At 41.6% G+C, this 19,986-nt stretch overlaps 1 protein-coding gene across 2 annotated transcripts in view; it reads right to left on the reverse strand.

The window, feature by feature from the left end:
* Positions 1-16,039, reverse strand: part of ZRANB1 (zinc finger RANBP2-type containing 1) — a 42,972-nt gene extending 26,933 nt beyond the window's left edge. The window contains exons 1-3 of one of the 2 annotated variants that reach the window (XM_083506165.1): positions 15,626-16,039; positions 6,198-6,283; positions 4,067-4,917 (exon numbers count right to left, since the gene is read on the reverse strand). In XM_083506165.1, coding sequence (XP_083362291.1) covers positions 4,067-4,880 — 814 coding nt within the window. In that variant the 5' untranslated portion in view covers positions 4,881-4,917; positions 6,198-6,283; positions 15,626-16,039. Of the gene's footprint in view, positions 1-4,066; positions 5,523-5,692; positions 6,284-15,625 lie in introns of both variants that reach the window. The other variant, XM_083506166.1, reaches the window with a different exon arrangement.
* Between the last annotated feature and the right edge of the window lie 3,947 nt (positions 16,040-19,986).

Raw genomic sequence — 19,986 nt, forward strand, 5'->3', positions numbered from 1 at the left:
GGGTACAAGAGCCCTCCCTTCTCCTTCCCAAAGCTGGAAAAGTGTAGACTAGGCTTTGGAAAGGAGATGGAAGAACTCTAGGATCCTGTTAGAGCCTTCACACCTCCTCCCCCAAACCCAGCACCTAACTTACCCAGCTTTGGAAAGACAGCATGAGATGAGGATGGGGGGGGGGTTTCAGATGTCGTTGAGGGGTTCCAAAATAGGGATTGAGGGCCACACGTGAAGGGCAAACAGTCTGCTCTGAAAAGGATTCCCCACGCCTCAAAAAAAGCTTAGTAAATTCACAGCTTAGGGATACTTCTAGATGCAAAATTATCATAAGAGGTTCAAGAGGTCTGTGTGGAAAGTACCTTTCACCAGTTTTAGCCAATATATAAAGTATGGCTATACCTGGATGGAGATAGCTTGGCCAGAGCTGTTTACATTCAGGTAACCACACCTTCAGACTACTGCAATGAGTTGCACGTGTGGCTGCCTTTTTAAAGAGTGACTCAGAAACTGCAATTTGTTTAAAATAGAGCCACAAGGCTAAGAACTAGGTACTTAACCTGCCACACTGCCTCCCTGTCATTTTCCAGGCTTAATGTGAATTACAAGCTTTAGCCTACACAGCCCGAAACATTGAGATCCTGTTTGGATCCAGGTGAAGTGAAGCAGGTGGCTACAAAAGAGAGGGGCTTCTCAGCTGTGGCACACCAGTATTGGTATAGTCTCCTCAGGCACCTTTTTATGGTCTTTTGGCCCCAAGTGTGAGTGCCTTTTAATTTACTCAGGCCTTCTAAACCTGTGTTTTAAAATAAACTACAGGTCTACGTAATCAGTGCTATTTTTCTAGACAAAGAGGTGCTGGAATTCACAACAAGCACCTTCCTTTGTCTCTGTATAATGGCAATGGTGTCCACATAAGAGGTGCCGGAACTGAATTCTGGTGAGTTCCAGCAGAAAAAGTCCTCCTTTTGTTGTTTTCTTGGTGTTAAATAAAGCTTATGCTCTCGCTCTTTTAGTGTGGCTTTAAACTGAGCTGCAAACTTTTTTTCTGCTTCCACTAGGAAAGTTTAACCTGTTCTGTTGTTGTTGTTCCAATTACTATATTTTATTTTAAATATTGTAGGATGGAGGTTTTTTGAAAGCCACCTAGAGAATTTTATTAATGAGCAGCAAATTTAAAATAATATTTAATTAAGGAAGGCATCAGGGTGGCCACTTTGGCCTTGGTATACCTTTTCTGCACCACAGGAACCTCGTATGTTAGAGGCTAGCAAATGCCTTAAGGTATCAGCCACACATGGGAAATATAAACATACATTTGTTATTATGATAGACCACAATCATGTTTTCCACATTAGAAAAACAAAAGACAAAAATTGTGCAGAATCTATTCCTCTCATATGGTACCTTACAAAAGGCATCCCGAGGGAAACAACTTGTCGCATACTAATTAAATAAATGCTAGAGTGACTGACATAAAATTTCTAAAAATAAATCATGGGAAACAACATCTTGAAACCACTATAACAAAATTGTAAAAAGGCAAACTTAAAAATCAACGGAGTCTCCTTTTCAGGACATGCTGCAATGCAAGATGCAAAATTGCAAAGATAATTAATGAGCTATTTGATTTGGGCCAAAACAAGAACCATGTATTCAAAGACAAGTATAATTCATTGTTTTTTAATCTTTAAATAAGCACTATAAATAGTATGCCTTTTATCTTACTGGCAGCAAAAAATGGAACCTTCTTTTCCTGGTCAACTATTTGCCATATCTAACTGAACACTATTTGCAAGTCTAGCATTTCACTATTATATACACACATTACATGCATTTGCCACAGTGTTCTGACATGTTTTACCATCCTAAGAAATAGATCAATCAGGTATTCAATATTAGACACCCATGTCTTAAGTTCCCAGTCTCTCAAACACCTGCTAAACATCTTTGTAGCATTTAATAAATCCAAGAAAGGGCATTCTTGTTGTTAAATGAAGAAGGAAATGTTCTATTCATGACAATTTTCTTTAAAAAATAAATCCATCAGAAATCTTTGTCTTTGTGTATAGTACAGTAAGGGAGAAAGATGGCAATGAACATTATTTTTACCATGGGTGTTTGAGAACTTTGGATAGCAGTATACTACATTGAGTTCTGTCTTGTATAAACAAGAAAAAATACATCTTCCACAACGGAGGGGAGACACTTCCTGGCAGTACTTTGTATACCCCGCTTCTTCCATAAAAAGTTGGAAGGTTATTATTTTGAAAGAATACAGGGTATTTTTCAGCAGTCAGTAGTGAGCAAATTAAGTTCACAAATTCTTACTTTCTTCTACAAAAGTACACAAAGCTCAGTAGCCTGCCATAGTCTGGCAGGCCACTTGTTTTTACACTGGCCACGGAAAGGAAGGACAGTGTGCGTCATTCCATCACCTGCACGGAATTCCATGCACTTGCTTTCATGAAATTCCTTGCTGATTAAGGCTACCACAGAGCCATACAAAGCAGAATTCATATTTGAAGGCAATCTGCTTATCTCATAATTTTTGATTAAGATAGTATGTATCTCAACATTTAGAGGCCCTACTGAATGCCTCCATCTAATGAAATGCAATAAGTAGCTACAGAAGTGGGGGCCTTTGGGGGCAGGTGGACACCTCCTCTGTGCAATGCCTTCTCCACAGAGGCTCACTCGGCATCTAATCTTGGGGGGTTGTTTCATTACTAGGCAAAAAAAATTGGGAGGGGTCTTAGTTTTAAACTGAATTTATTCTTTCCAATCAGAGTGGATTTTTTGTTGTTGTCTTTGCACTTTTTTTGCTTCCGAATTTTAAATTTGTTTTATTTATTTTTTGTTAGGAGCTACCCTGAAAACTCTGTTATAGATACTGAAAAAAACTATAAATAAATATTGGATCAGACTGGCATAGCTGAATTTTATACCTATTTACACATTTTCTGCCCTGCTAGCCCTTTTGTGTGAACTGTCTATGTAACTTGTGTTACCTACTCTAATCCCTCCTCAAAATCCACTTTTTCATGAATGCTTTGATACAACCTTCCCCAAACTGATGTCTGAACTACAACTCCCATCAGCCCCTGATGTGTCCAAAAACGTCTAAAGGGTACCAGGTCAAGGAAGGCTGCTTCACTAGAACTAAGCCTGTAACCAAGCCTAAGTATAACTAAACAATCTCATATTCTTTTACCCCAGCCACCACTTCCCTCATGTTCATCTGTTTCCCTTGTATTAGGTTTTATATATTGTAAGCTCGTTGGGACAGGAATGTGCCCTCTTCTATTCTAATGCACCATGAAACTAATTGCACTGTATTACTATCATCTTTATTATTAAATATACAGCACAGGTCCACCCTTATACTTTGAAAATACTTTCAATATTTTCCAAAATATCTGCTTGTAGGGGGAAATCCACATAGCAGAACACTAGACATATCCCGATAGCATTATAAATTTGATACACTAGAGATAATTAATCAAAGTGTAATTTATAATACGCCAAAATGACAATATTTGTTACTACAATCAGTATTTCCAAGGTCAGAACTACATTCTGTGTTATTTTTAACTGATTGCCTCACACTTGTGTAAGATCTATACTGTTTACAAACACCCGTGAACTGCAGCTGCTGATTCTAAGGCACAGCTTGTCACTGTAAGTAGGGTAAAAAAAAATTAACACATGGCTAAGTAATTTTATGCATTAGTGTTCATATATAAGAACTGTTCTTAAAGGCATTTAGAATCTTTATTTTTAAAACTGAAGTGCAACTCTGATTTTACGCTTGTGTCAATGGTATTTATTTGGCTAGCATTTAAGTAGGATTTTCCTATGTTTCAACACCTTACAAAAATAAGTTCACATATTGTGTTGTTAAAATATGGAAATTCAACATTTGTATAGTGATTTTAAGTGTTTAAAGTGCTTCATATGCATGCTTGTTATAAACATTGTGTGAAGGTTGCCAAAATAATTGTGTTTTACATTTTAACCAATATACACCACTCATCTTCCCTTGTAAATGAAATATGACTGACACAGAACTTACCAACACAAGCATTAAGAAACAGCCAGTCAGTCTTCTTCATTCTGTTTTTTATTTGCTTTAGTTTTTTGAAGTCAACTTCAAGTTCTTCTTTGCTGCCAACAGCTCCAGCCAGCTCAATTCTCTGAAAGTCCATTTTCATTTCAGATTCCCGTTTGGTTGTAGGAGGTGATCTTCTTTGGCTATTACCACTACTACAGCTGCCCCTCCATCGAGTTCTGTCTTGCTCATTTATTATTGAGGAAGCTTCGTCTGTTTCTGCCAATTCTATTGCTTCAATGTTGTTGGGTCTTGGATGATCACACACAACACACTTTCTGGCTTTAGCCCAGTTTTCATACGTACAGACAGAACAGGTCCAGTGCTGTGTCCTCATGTTTAGTTTATTTCTATCATTGTACTCCTCACAAGGATCCACAGAGAAAGGAGCTGGTCTTGAACCAGACCCTGAAGACTGAGGGGATTCTGTGGGACTCCTGGTCCTACGCTGAGACAAGCACTGTGTGCATCGTATTGCACGAGGCCAGTTCAAGTATGTGCACATGTGGCATGACCACTTATTTGCACTTTCCATACTGTAGGATGATTTAACTCTTGGTCTTGCACTGGAATCTGGACATATCAAAGGGCTGCTGCCTCCTTCAATACTTGCAGGATCCCAATCTCTACCGACATCACTTGAACCACTTTTGAAAGGATCTTCTGTTATAATAGTTCCACTAGGTCTTTGAGCACGGCACATGGTACACTTGATTGCAGATGGCCAGTTTTCGTATGTACAATACTCACAAGCCCATTTTATTCCACGTTCTGTCATCCTGCACTCCTTGAAGTAAATGATTTCAGGCAGAAAGCTTTGGGGAAAAGAATAAGAATAAATCTATTAGAACACATAAATTATGTACTATCCACAGTTATGAAAAAATATATACCAAATATATACCAAAAGAGTAACTAAACACAGTTCATGCACAATGCTTGATCATGGATTAGGATTACATGAAGAAGTCAGGAAAGGCTCAGTTTCATTCATCCCCTTTTTTCCTCCTTCACATGCAGAGAGAAAAGATTTAGGTTTCTTTGAAAGTAAAAGCCTTCAGTTTTCTGTTACAGTTGAACTCAGGAAACTGTGGTTAGTTCAAACAAATCAGGATCACATCGAAGCTTCAAATTCTGGTTTGTTCAGAATAAACCAGAATAAATAAACCGCAGAAAGCGAGAGCCAGAGATTCATTTGCATAACCATGCTTAGCATTGTGTCTGAACAGTACTTTCATATCACACTTGACTGAGTATTGCTTTACTCAATAGTGTAAAGAAAATATTATAACAACTGCTAATCGGTCATTAGCTGCCTTACTTATTTTATACCTCATACAGTACAGAATTGATAAACACAAATGGATCAGTGACAGATCATTAAGCATCCTCAGGAATGACCTGAAAGATACATTGAGAGCTACCGTATTTTTCGCACTATAACACGCACCCGACCATAACACGCCCGTAGTTTTTAGAGGAGGAAAATCCATAGGCATGCCACCCGTAGGCATTCCCTCCATAACACGCACAGACATTTCCCCTTACTTTTTAGGAGGAAAAAAGTGAGTGTTATGGTGCAAAAAATACGGTAATTTCTGCTAATGTATTGTACTTAAAGTTCAATATATGTGCCCAGCACCTGATATCAGGATAACTAACAGTATAACTAAATGTACTGACTAAAATCTCTATCATTTTATTTAACGGAAAAAATATGAGTAAAATACACTTTAGGCTGTTCCTAAATCCTACTTTAAGAAGCTGAAGATGGAATACATCAGTTTACTAACTACTCAGATTTGTTACTTTAGAAATCAGAATATCCCTAAAACTCCCCCCCCCTTTTTTTAAGTTCAACACTCATTCAAGAGGCAACAGCATTGTAAGAGAATTATGTTACATCAACATTGTAACATTCAGTCACTTTTAAACCAGTTAATCCCAGTTTTGCTGTTTTACAAGGGTCCTCCAGATTTTGGAATCACTAACTCATCACACAATACAAAGGACTCAGGTAGGAGTTGAAAGATAATGTATGACCCTTCTTTTTTCAGATGACCATATGGTTTTAAACAAAAATTGTTCTATTTACTTTTTCTATACTGAAGAGTCTATTTCGTCTCCATACTGCCTTTTCAGTGGCAAGGATGATGGACAGCACTAAGTACACAGCTTTTCCTGTGAACAATACAAATTATTGTTAAAATCTTACTACAACATACAGGAAATAGTACTTACTATATCGGTCACATTTGTCATGTCTAGAGTAAATTTTTGAGTAACTTTAAATGAAACTGCAGCAGAACTATCTATGGATCTGCTGCTTTATCATTCAAACACAAGTCTGATAAACTCCAGCTTCTTAGAGAACTGGCTCAGCTGTAACCTACTTATGACTACATCAATTTCAAAACACTTGAAGCATTTCCTCAAGCATTAGCAATGCTTCAGAACAGAATAAACTTCATATATGAAAGCTGCTTCCTTGTAGGCAGTTATTCAAAACCTACATGTCAATATGTATGATTATACCTCATAAAGTATATATATGCAATAGCAAACCAAGCATGGGACATGTGATTCAGCCAAACAAACCCACACATGATCAATTCCAATAAAGGATTCATTCCATTTCCTATATTCAAGTGACCTTTCTTTCCAGTAGAATGGCCCTGGAATTATTAATGAACCAAGATCCAAAGGACCAAGCAGGATCCATGTAGTTACTTCAGGTCCACCCAAGCAACAACCACTTGTAACTTTTTCATTTTTTGAAAAGCAGATCCCCGTTTCGTATCACAAGCTACATTTGAAAGTCCCCTCACTTTCAAGAGTGGCTTACTATGGTTCTTCACTTTCAGATAACCTCAAGTCACAAGCCTATTTCGTCACCCAGTAATTTGGATACATATCTACGCTCTCATGCATGTTTCTTTCAGGAAACAACCAACTTTGGCTTCCACCATTAATTAGCTAATCAGAACTGTGCAGTAGAGAGGCAAAAGATCATGTTGTAGGCTACTGGATTTGAAGTGCTCCTAGCAACTGATCACAGCAAAAAACATCTCCTATCTAAGCCTCACAGGGCCTACTACAGAATGGGTACCAATAAAATCCCATTTCCTCATTTTTTTGGGGGGGGGACAAAATTAATTACACTTACATATATGCAGTATTCTAGTTTGTTTCCTCCCAGTGTAACAAAGAGAGGAGTGGGACAGGTGAAATTTGAGCAGCGTATACCAGCATTCCCAATAACCCCCCATTTGCTTAATTGTGCTGAGCTATTATATAACATTTAATCTTTATATGGTATTGGAGAGCAGATTTTTACAAGGAATCACTACAGCAGCTCCTTGTGCACTTGCTTTGGCCCATTTCAGATTTTCTGATCCTCCCTGCCGAGTTTCAACTATTATTTGTTTGTGCAGACCTTTGATTTTAAAACAAATAAATGATTTGACACTTAATCTGTAATCAAGAACCAGCCTCAGGAACATACACTGTGCCCCATTCCCAGGTACAGAATTTTTTTTCTTTTTATCAATATGATTGCTGGTTTGGCATTACATCTGCACTTTGGCCAATGAAAACCAGGTTTGCCATCTCAAGCCAGAACTTATATACCAATTTCAAACTCTGTTTCTGGGTTATGCTCCCAATCTGCAAAACCATTGTTTCCAGGCTCATCTGCTCCAGCCTCAAGAGAATAAATACCACAATGAATGGAATATTTTCAGATGCTGGCTCTTGAAATGATAATCAAAATAACACAATTTTAACTGCTAGCTTAGCATGAATTTCAGGTGCTATTTTGGACCAAACATGTATTTTATTTATTGAATTTATATTTTATCCTTCCTCCCAAAGGAGCTCTTGTCATGTATCACAAAGAATTGCTAGTACTACTACTTCAGCATAAAGCAGAGGTGTTAATTATAGAATTTAAATTATGATTTGTTTTATTTTACACTCATATGAGAAAGACCCTATCGTTCCACCTTCCAGAAATGTTCACGCAGTTCTTCTTTTCCAGTAGATATCAGAAACTGGCAGACATTGTTGGAAACCGAGCATGTCATGTTGTGACTAGCTGCAAGTGTCAATTTGTATTGATTTGTTTTACTAACTGAAGGAGTAGTGTAGAGGAGGAAGAATTTGCTTTGTAGTATTCACAGTAGGAAAGCCTTTCATACAGACTTAACAGGGCTGCCTTCAGATGTCTTCTAAGGTTATATAGTTGCTCATCTTCTTGACATCTGATGGGAGGGTGTTCCACAGGGTGGGCGCAACTACTAAGAAAGCCCTCTGCCTGGTTCCCTGTAACTTCACTTCTTGCAGTGAGGGAACCATCAGAAGGCCCTCAGAGCTGGACCTCGGTGTCTGGGCTGAATGATGGGAGTGGAGACACTTTTTCAGGTATACTAGATGCAAAAGGCAAAAGCTTTATACTTTATGTACAAAAACTGGGTTAGATTTCTTTTTTAAATGACAGCCCTAAGCCCCCCGCCCCACACAGAGATTAAAAGGTGATGGATTGTTTAATTAGCCAAAGACCTGGGAGAAGAGGAATGTTTTTGCCTATCACCTAAAGATATGTAATGAAGACGCCAGGCAAGCCTCCCTGGGGAAATCATTCCATAATGGAGGAGCCACCATAAAAAGGCCTGCTTTTGTGTTGCCACCCTCTGGGCCTCTTGTGGAGGAGGTACATGGAGAAATCTCCAGAGTGATGAAGGACTCTCCAGAACAGATTTAGGGTACTATAGAGGCTGCAAGGGAGGAGATAAATTCTTGAAAATTGCTTCCCTTCCTGTTCCACCTACAGGAAGTCTTACCTGTGAGTAGAACTTTTTTTAAAAAGTATACGTAACAGTAACACATTTTTCATGTTAAGTCAACAAGCTATTAAAGCTCTCCTTGAAATTAGCCAGACGCATACCTAGGAGTTGGTGAAACTGGCCTTCACCTGGGACACAGGCCCAGGGGGGACACAAAAATCATCTATGGATTGTATGACAAATATGTGTGTGGTGAAATGACGCCACTGTCCTGCCGACATCAAGTGCAGGAGAAGCTTCTCATCCTTCCTGAACCATGAAGGCGATTTGGGGAGGGGAGCACCGATACAGCTCCTTGCCAAGGGCACAGGGGGCTTTACATATGCCCCTGAAATTAGCTGACACAAACCAAATAGGAAAAAATATTTTCAAGAATGCCTACATAAATCACCCTTCTGAAGTTCTTCCAAAGTTCTCAAATGTGGTAGTAAGATATGACAAAAGGGTTTTGGGGGGGGGCACAATGACAGATGATTAACAAATCTGTTTTAAAATTGCACGTGATAACATACATTTGATCCCCTTCCTTTGTAGTACTAGCAAAAGACATTAAGTACTGGGAGAAAGGGTACATGCTTGTATAGCTCCAAGCATCCTCTTGGAATATATGTAGGAGGAATTACATTTAACTGTAGTACTGCCTACATTTCTAAAAAGATACAAAGACTGTACAAACATTGTAGCATGAACTTGTACAGTCATGTGTGTGTTTCCAGTCAGCTGACACCACAAAATAATAATCATGTGCTATTCTAATTATTGTATTGTTACATTATTTCACAATCAGGTCATTTTGTTTATCTTAACAGTTTAACAACAATCAAGTGATACTTTTTAAAGTACAAGTCCTCAAATCCTTTAGTTGTCTGTAGATAGCAGATGTCCATTTATCACTGTCTCCTAGCAACTAAGGTTAGGCTATATACACATTTATAACCCTTGTATGTAGATCAATTGCTTGAACACTCATTTATTATAATACTATCCCTAGAATTTGTAGAAAACAAAGAGTCTAGCAATTTGGCACAATCAACAGTAGTTCAATATATTTCTATTCTTATACTATCCTCAAATGGAAGATAATGATGCAGCATAAACCAAGATGGTTTGGCAGAGTCCTCTACGCATTTGGCTAGTGCTGAAAATAAGCCATATAGAAATGTATCAAAATCTGTGCCAAATAAATTGGAAGTGCTACATAGAATGACCAACCAAAAAAGACAGAACGAAATTTAAGAGGAGATAGATTATAATATTTGTGCAGAAAAATAATAGATTTTTTTTTAAAAAGTCATCTAAAAACACAGTACAGTGGTATCTCTGGATATGCACACCTCCGGTTGCATATAATTCAGGATGTGAATGTGGCAAACCCGAAAGTATTTTTCCAGGTTTCGCCCCGTGCACATGCACAGAAGCGGTCCCTCCGGTTGCAGAAACCTCGGGATCTGACCACAGCTCCAGAACGGATCCCATCCACAACTGGAGGTACCACTGTAATGCTATTTGACACTATTAATCCAATTAGGGTAAAATACCCAGCTTTTCCATAATTTCAGTACAAATTTCATACTGAAGGACCCTGTTCAAGCCATATTATGAACCCAATATGGGATTTACATAAGTGACACCACCACCACCACAGAGTATGGCTTCTAAACCCGTTTATCAGCAATTACAAAAACTTAAGTGAAACTTCAGGCAGACCATATAATGCAAAAGAAGCTGAAGTTGAAAAAAAAAGCCAGGTTGTGCATACAGAAGCCCTTACATCTATTCAAGAAATTCTTCAGATCATAGATCTTTTAAAGTTAGTATCATTTGCTCAATATCACACCATAACAAAGTTCTATATCAAATTAATCTATACTCAGTAGTAGGAAACTAGATCTAGCCAGTGAGCCAGATTTCCACATACCCTGGTAGGACAAGTTTGATAGGCTGCCCACCTGTCAACCCCTTGGTGTTACAACAACATCAGGTGACCCATTTTTGTCCCTGGAGATTTGAAAGCAAAGTGTATGGGCAAAAAAGCATGTGCAGTGCTTGTGGATGTTTGGGAAGCGCTGCACAAGGGGTTTTGCAGACAACGCAGATCAGCAGTGCCTGCAGAGTTCCTTTCAGCCAAGCCCATTTCATCCAAGCCTTTACCAATCCCACATTGGATGTAACACATGATGCAAGGTGTAGGGCAGGTGAGAGTGACTTTGCTGAAATGGACAGGCAGGCCAAACGTGGAGGGTACAGTGACCGATGGGCATAAATTAGGCCGACAGGCCAGAGGTTCTTTACCTTTGCTAGTTAAAAATTATCTACTTCTACCAATTACATTACTAGTTGATATAATAGGTGGGGGGGTGTTAGGGGAGGGGTAGCACTTCTGGTGGGGGACACATCATGCTCCTTCTGGGGTAGTTTGTTCCCCTTTAGTCCCCACCCTGCAATTCTCAGGTTGTGTAAGCCTTCCACACTGTAACCTTTCTAAGATTTCTAACCTGCAGCTTATTCTAACATTAGTTGCTCCCTTTGCTAATATAAAATCAACTGTTTATTTTTGCTTCTATGCCTTCTAAGGGAACTGCAACACCACACTGACAAAAATGTTGTATAAGTAGTTTTATTATTATTTTTCAAATGGTGACTTCGCCATTACTGCCTTGCCCCGGAAGAACTTTAAGTAACCTGAAACAATAGTATAAGGCTCAGCCTTAACCAAATTGGGGGGGGGGGAGGAATCCTCCCATCTTAATGGAACTGATTAGCAAGGGTAAGATTGGTTTAACATCTATTTTTCCTTTTAAATAGTCTTTTTCAACATCCTAAGAAAAATGTTTTGTATAATTTGAAAGGTTACATACTGCAACACTGGACGGGCCTGTTAAACCACATTATTTCTATGCCTAATTTTCATTCTGCTGAACCAACAGAATAGCTTTTTTATCCCTTCTTGGAGCATCAACCATTTGGATTTACTCATTGTTAAAACTTCATTTACAGTTTATGTCAACATCAACAAAAAGTAACTTTTTTTCCTAATAATATATGTAGTGAACTGTTTTAAAGAAACCTTTAGCTCATTAGAAACTATAAGCTATGAAATTTTTCAGTACTAGTGATTACAATATGCTTACAAAAACAGACCAAAAGCTCAATCATGTCACAACATGTTAAAGTAAAATGTTGTAAATCCTAGAAAGAGTTCTGAATAGGCACATCTAAATGGGAAACCTTTTCACCCCAGTGGGCCTGATCTTTATCTCCCTGATCCTGGTGGGCCAAATTTGACAAATTGGCAGAGCCACCCACCTGTTAATTATTTGATGTAATTAGGGTTTGTTTCCAGGCTCAATTCAAAGTGCTGGTTTCGACCTAGAAAGCCCTATATGGCTTAGGTCCAGGCTATCTCAAAGACCGTATTCTCTCATAAGAACCTGCCCAAGCTGTGAGGTCATCAGGGTAGGGCATCATCTCAGTCCCACCACCCTCACAGGTACACTTGGTGGGAATGCAGGAGAGGGAGCCACTCTGGTGGCTGATGTCAGAGTTTGGAACTCATTTCCTAGAAAAGTTAGACTGACTCCCTCCTTATTGTCCTTTCACAGGCATGTTTTTATTCCCACAGGCCTTTTAAGAACTGGCTGTCTTTAAGGAAAGGGCTGGTGCTGTGATGTTATTGTTGTTATTATCTATATTTTTAATGTATCTTTTAATATGTTGTTGAAATTCTGCTAATGTTTAATTACTTTAATTATTCTTTTTTATCTTTTAATTTGTTTCTATTTTATCTGTAGGTCTGGGGAAAAGGAAGAAGGAGAAAAAGATCTGCAGAACATCAGTACTTCAAAGCACCCTTCAGGACTTGAAAATATCCCTGTGTGGTACTGTGAAGAACCCCTAAGTCTGCCTTTCTGCAGGGATTGGCAGAATTTGGTGTGCACTCAGTCCAGCAGGACTGGAACTCCCAGAATCCCTGATGATTGTCCATGCTACCTAGGACTGATGAGAGTTGGAATCCAACAACATCTAGAGGGTCATAGGTTTTCTCATCCCTAAACTAAAAATACATAGGTTGGCTAAAGATTAAGCCATCTGGTAGGTGTCAACCTTGCTGGTATACCACAGGCTTAATAAGGCTGCAATCCTAATTTATCCAGGAGTACACCCCACTGAATTCAATGGGGCTTGCTTCTGAGTATACATGGCTTGGATTATTATTTCTGCTGTTTATCATTCTTTGTAGTTAAAATAAAATACAAACTAAAGCAAAATTTTATGTGGTAAATAATATTTGAACAATAATGGGGTACTTTCTTTACAATCAAATCATAAATGCTAACTTTCTACACAGGAAAGTTACAGTAGTAATTTAAAGAACTTCAGCTTTCTAGTTATGATATGCATAAACTAAAAGTGGCTTTTGTATCTCAACTACTAATTCCTAGATGGCTTCAGTGGACTTCAGAACCATCTCTTAGAAATTCACATGTCAAATCACCTCCAAAAAGGCAGCAAACACACAAAAGGCAGCTATTCCTCAAGAATTAGTGGAAATAGCAGAAATAGAATCTGAAATGTTTTAAATCTACAGAAAACTGAGCTGGGAATGAAAACATCCTGTTATTCCGTGGAAAGTAACTTGTCTTCAGTGGCATCCTGAATAACTGCCAGAAGACTTTGGATAGCTAGATAAATTTATGCCCTTGAAATCATAGCCAGCATATATGTAGCAGGAAGCATTACCAATTACAGTGTGCCACATCCCATGAGTTCTAGCAAAGGCATTCCTTGCTCATAAAAAAACAATGCAATTACAGAGCAACTTCACAGCCCTTGTTAAGAACAGCATCCAGACTATGTTTAGGGCACCCTGCTGTCCACAGTCCTCAATGCTACTGCCTAAGACTATAAGGGGTTGCCCTATGTAATGCATCAACTGGAAATAGTATGTTCAGAATCTTTTTAGAATATCTAGGGGTGAAATTACTCTCTCAAATCAGGAGAGGGGAGATCTGAGAAGACAGCAGAAGAATCTGTACAGCTTTGAAGACTTTTTTTTTTTTTACAAAGCAACAGCACAGGGGAACTTGCTCTCAAATACAGAGAGGGTTATCTGCGGTACTCCAAAAAGCACTGTATGACCTCCAAAAATGCCTTGTTTGGCCATTAAGACAGCTGCTGCAATGTAGGAAGATTTTGTTCTAATTATCATTGTCCAGTACAATTTCTTACTATGACTGATGCAGTTCACAAAAGTGTGATCAAGCCAAAGATGCAGTCTCCTTGCGATAGTTGCTGGGGGGGGGGCTGCTCAGCTAGAGTACAACTGCACAAAATCAAATCAATTTCACTCTAACAAGGATAAAGAATTTAACATCTGCACTGAAAAAATCCAGTATTTATGGCATACCACTTTTGCAACAGAAACAGTAAGACACAGGTTACAGTCTATGAATAATGAGGAAGAGGAGGGGTGGAAAACAGGAGAGGTATGACCTCACTATAGTAAGATGTAGGTACTGCAGCACTAAATGTGGATAAGCAAGAACACAGAAATGTCTCTGCTGCATATGCCAAATTGTGGTTTTCTTAGAGCTTTGAAACAACAGCGTTGGATACACTGCACTAGGTGTTCAAAACCCAGCATTTACCGCATCACATTCCCGTTTCCAAAAACAGAAGTGATGCTCTCCATGCAGACGGGGGGGGGGCTGTCGGATAAGCCACACACATTAAGCAAAAACAAGAGTTTCAATATTTAGCAGTCCCCCCCCCAAAAAAAGGCTTCTGGGCACCGAGCAATTTAGTACACATTATGCACACGTTAATACTTCCAGCGGCATGAAAGCCAACTCCAAATAAACTGCCATAGGTGGCAGAACCTTATAGTAAACAACCCAGTGGCGACAGCAGCATCTCTCCCGGGCAGGTGCCTGGATGCTCCAAAACCCACCCACCCCTTTTTCTTTTCTTGCGGCGGGGGGGGGGGGAGGATCCCTACATAGAGCAACAGACAAACACTCCGTTGAGGTAACACAAGAGGAATCTCCCCCTCCCCCCCCCACACTAAACACAGTGGTCAAAGTTTTAGCCCATTTCTCCCCTGTTCTCCCAGCCCGAGCAAAAGGTGGGGGAGGTTCAGAAACGAGGGGGGCGATGAGCAAGGCAACTACTTAGCAACATCGTTAAGCGGTGGTGTTTTGGGGAGGGGGCGAGAAAACAGGGGGAGCTTCAACGACTCTTAGGAGCGAGCGAAAGGCCTTAGGAATCCTTTGCCAACACTAGAGGGGGTGGCCCGGCCAACAAAGTGATATTGAAGCGGCGCGCAGTGTGGGGGGCTGGCGGGGGCGGGGGGCGGGAGGGAGGTCGCGTAAGCCCCGAGGTACCTCCAGGGGTTTGGGGGGGAAAGGGGGAAGAGGAAGGGCTGTGAAGCTGAGGGACGGAGTTCGCCTCCCTTCTCCGAAGTGAAACTATAAACGCCGCCCCCCCCCCAGTGAGAAACTGTCCCCTCGCCCTCATAAACACCGGGGGAAAGAGGCGGTTCACGGTGAGGTAATTCCTCACATTAAGTACAAAAGCCCCCCCCAAAAAAAAAAACATTAAGAAATGCTATTTTTTTCTCTCTCCCCCCACCCCGCCTCGTCGCTTCCCTCCCCACCCCCCCCACCCCCCGTCTCCATACCTTCGCTGGGCAGCCTCCTGATCCCGCGACTGTCTCTGCTCAGCGGCTGCCGCCCATGCCCCTCACCCGCATCCCAGCCAGCCAGCCGCCCCTGCTCCGCACCGCTGGTTGCGGCCTCTCGCTCCCGTCTCCCCCCTCCCCCCCTCGCCCGCTCAGGACATGGTTCCTTCCTGGTCTGGGTGGCTAAAAGGACGTCGCTGGTTGGGAGGACGCTACCACCCCGGCGGGGCTGAGGGGGAGGGAAGCCCAGGCAACGAGATCCCGCCACCCTCGAATCTACCCTGGGCTCGCCTAATGGCGGCGGCTGGAGTGGCCCAAAACAAAATAAACCCCCATACGGCAAAGAGGCTGGAAGCTCGCACGTCAGCCCGCCCGGCCTGGGGCCCTGCCGCGTCCCCATTGGCCGCAAAGGCGCCGACAGCCGGCCAATGGGACGGCGCCTCTTTGGAGACGAGCGGGTGATGTCATCCCAGTCTTTGGGGCGCCTCATTGTGAGGATGCTGAAGGGGGGGAGGGGGAGGGAGTATCTCCTTTCCTATCCGGGAATAAAATAGGAGGTGGGGGGTGGAAAGGAGAAACCCGCCCCTTGTGTGCACGCGCGGAAAATCCGAGAGGCCCACCTCGACCCTCCACAGCGAATAAGGCAGAGATGGCCGCTTGACGGCTGCAAAGCGCACGCAGGACACTCTTTCCTCCCCGTGAAGCATCGAGAAAGGGATTCCCCTTTCTCTGCTGCTGCTGCTGCTGCTGCTGCTGCTGCTTCCACCACCACCTTCTCCCGCAGATTGCTTCCCTGTTCTATGCCTGCAAAGAGAAAAGTCCTCTTGCACCATCCGAAATAAAGTGCTCAACACCCGCCCCGCTCAGGCAGCCTGTTGTTCCGCTTTCCACAGTGTTTATTTACTTGTTGCACTTATATCCTACACTTTTTCTCCAAGGGGGGCATACACGGTTCTCCCCCTCCCCCCCATTTAATCCCCACAGCAACAACCCTGTGAAGTAGGTTAGGCTGAGAGGCAGCGACTGGCCCAAGGACACCTGGCCAGCTTCATGGCTGTCTGGGGGTTTTGATCCCTGCTCTCCCAGGATGTCCAAGTCGGATACTCAAACCCAGACTCTCAACCTTGGGTTCCTGTATGTTGTTGGGATCACAACTCCCATCATTGATAGCTGGCATGGCCAGTGGTCCGGCATGATGGAAGTTGTGGTTCAAGGAAATCTGGGGACCCAAGGCTGAAAAAGGCTGCAGGCTAACCACTACGCCATGCTGGTTCTCAGTAATGGCTCTGCTCTCCGAAACAGCACTAGGTATGGCTCCCTGTATTCCCCACTGCCAACCACTTTCTATTGCAGTCTAGACAAGTGTTTCTTACTCCTGCCAGTCCATCTCCTTCAATTTTTTGGATTGGGCGATGAGGTTCCCACTAATTTGCTCCCTGTCATTTAACATATAGAAATGCCTTAAAATAGGGCCAGACCACTGGTCCATCGTAAGCCAGTATTGTATTCAGCCTTGACAGTAGCTCTAAAATCAAGGCCGGGGGAATCTGTGGCCCCCCAGATGTTGAGCTCTAACTTCTACGAAGCCTACACTGTATATGGCCCGTGATCAGAGATGATAGGAGATGGAGTCCAAGCACATCTGGAGGGTTGCGGGTTCCTTTACCTTGCAAGATTATCAGACAAGGTGGTCATTCTCAGTCCAGCAACCCGAGATTCTTTTTACTGGTGCCCAAACCAAGGATACACCCATGCTCTACCACTGAACTATAGCCCAGGGTGGCTATTCTTTTTAACAAGTACACTGTGTATCAAATAAAACATTGGACCGACTGTGCCGTTGTTAAGTGTGCTACACAGCAGCCTTCAACAGTTGTGCGAAGAAGACTTGGGCAGTTATAGTAGTTAGCTATGTGATCCTGGGGCACACAGACCCAGTGTCATTACGTAAGAACAGGCCATGAGTGTGGTGGCATCAACATACTGATACCCAATTTTATTTGACCTCTTCATCTTATTTGACCTCTTCATCTAATTTGGGGGTTACTGTGATGGGCTGAACTGGTGTCTGGTTTCAATGATGGTCTGGAGAAGGTCCAACAAACTCAAGAGAAAATAGGGGTATTTTGGTCTGGTGATTTGTAGTGATGTGGGTTTTCTGGATAATGTTGCATTTTTTAAAAAATTACCAAAAAAAATCATATGCAAATCAGTGTAATTTGCATCAGATTTTTTTCAGTTTGTATTGGCACATATTCTGTTAAGAGCTTGCTGGATCAGGTCAATGCCCGTCCCTCCCAGCATCATGTTCTCATAGTGGCCAACCAGATGCCTGTGGGGAGCCTGCGAGTGGGACATGAGGGCAACAGAACTCTGCCCACCTGCAATTTCCAGCAACAGTGGGCGTAGAACATAGCCACTGGCAGCCGTAAAGGTAAAGGGACCCCTGACCATTAGGTCCAGTCGCGGACTACTCTGGGGTTGCAGCACTCATCTCGCTTTATTGGCCGAGAGAGCCGGTGTACAGCTTCCGGGTCATGTGGCCAGCATGACTAAGCCGCTTCCAGCGAACCAGAGCAGCGCACAGAAACGCTGTTTACCTTCCTGCCGGAGCGGGACCTATTTATCTACTTGCACTTTGACGTGCTTTCGAACTGCTAGGTTGGCAGGAGCAGGGACCGAGCAACAGGAGTTCACCCCGTCTCGGGGATTCGAACCGCCGACCTTCTGATCGGCAAGTCCTAGGCTCTGTGGTTTAACCCACAGCGCCACTGGCAGCCTTACCCTCCATTAATTTGTCTAATACTCTTTTAAAGCCATCCATGTTGGTGGCCATCACCGCCTCTTGTGGGGGAGGGAATTTAATAATTTAACTGTGCCCAGTGTAAAGTAGTAAAAAAACAAATCCAAGAACTAAAAAAATAATAATACCAAAACCAACAGTGGTTTGTATGCATCTTACTTGTTTTTTTTCTTTTTTCTTTTTTGCCATAATACCTTTTCCACAGCTGCCTCTGCAGAGTTGAAAAAAAGTGTGAGGATTTGTCAGAATAGGTTTTTTCAAGGGGAAATGCTGATGAAGCTAACACGAACACGATTTCGTGGTAGTAATTGAATCTCGTATTGAAGGGCACCATCTTGATTCCCTGTATTAGGATTTATGTTAGGCAGTGTTCAATGAGAAAGATTTACTGCCTTGATATTAATCTTGCTACACCTTTATCTTTAGATCATGGGGATGATACTGCAACTCAAATGTGCTCTTTTGTCAACACAGACCTAGCCTGACAGAGGGAACTTCAAGCCAATAATGTCTGAAGCCAACATCTTTATTGTGCAGCCAACAGATGACTGTCAAGGAGCTAAAACACCTGATAGATTCCTTTCATAGTAAAGGAAGTGCTTCAGGTAAAGCACTATAGAATAGAAGCCCCATGACAGAGTGTCACTTTGAGTAGTCTGATGCAACTCTCATCCTCTTCCTACCAAGTATCTCGCACACATCATGCTGCATTGCCTATGTCAAGGCAAGTACTAAAATAATCAATAGACTGTTTTTGAAAGTGAATGGCACTTCTATTATAGCAGAGTATTATACACATTGGGGTCTGTTTTCTAGCCCAGCATCAACATGCAGTTCAAGAGAGGTGGTACAAGTGAAAACATTCCCATTAGAGTCAGCAGAGAAACATCTGTTCACATGTAGGTTGCCAGCATTTTCTTCGTTGTGCTCCTGTGCATAAAGTGTAGTCTAAGAACATCTGCAGAGCCACAAGTTCTTGCCCCATGCCTTCCCACTAAGCGCCAGTAGACAGAGGTGCCCAATATGCCCCTCGCCTGAGATGCTGCTAGAGATTTGGCCAGTGTGCGACTCCTTTCCTTGCAAAATGCTACTTTCTCTTCTTCAGACGATAACACATATAAACTTAGTACAATATTCTGTACATCATCTTTGTGGAAACATTATCCAGAAAGATTCAGTTTCTTCTGAGAAATGTATGGGTTCCATATGCAAGTTCTTAACCATGGGAGCTTCTGAGGCACTATTTTTGCGTGTGTTAAACTTCTAAGCTCTCTCTTCTATACCACTCTTTAATAAGATTCTTAGAGTGGATTATAGTAAATGAAAACTAAAATGTATTAGCACTGCAATGCTATGCATGTCCACTCAAATGTACCGGTAATTCAATGATGAATTCAATATGACTCACTCCCTAGAAAGTGGATATAGTATTAGAACCTAAAGGAGGCTACAACTCAGCTTAATTAGAGAAGTATTTTTAAAAATTATTATTTTCCATCAAACAAAAGAAAATCATTCTCTGGTGTACTGTCATTAGAGATTCTCCATAAAGCCAAAA

This window comes from Podarcis liolepis, assembly GCF_965112155.1.
Source record: "Podarcis liolepis genome assembly, chromosome: 5".
Taxonomy (NCBI): Eukaryota; Metazoa; Chordata; class Lepidosauria; order Squamata; family Lacertidae; genus Podarcis; species Podarcis liolepis.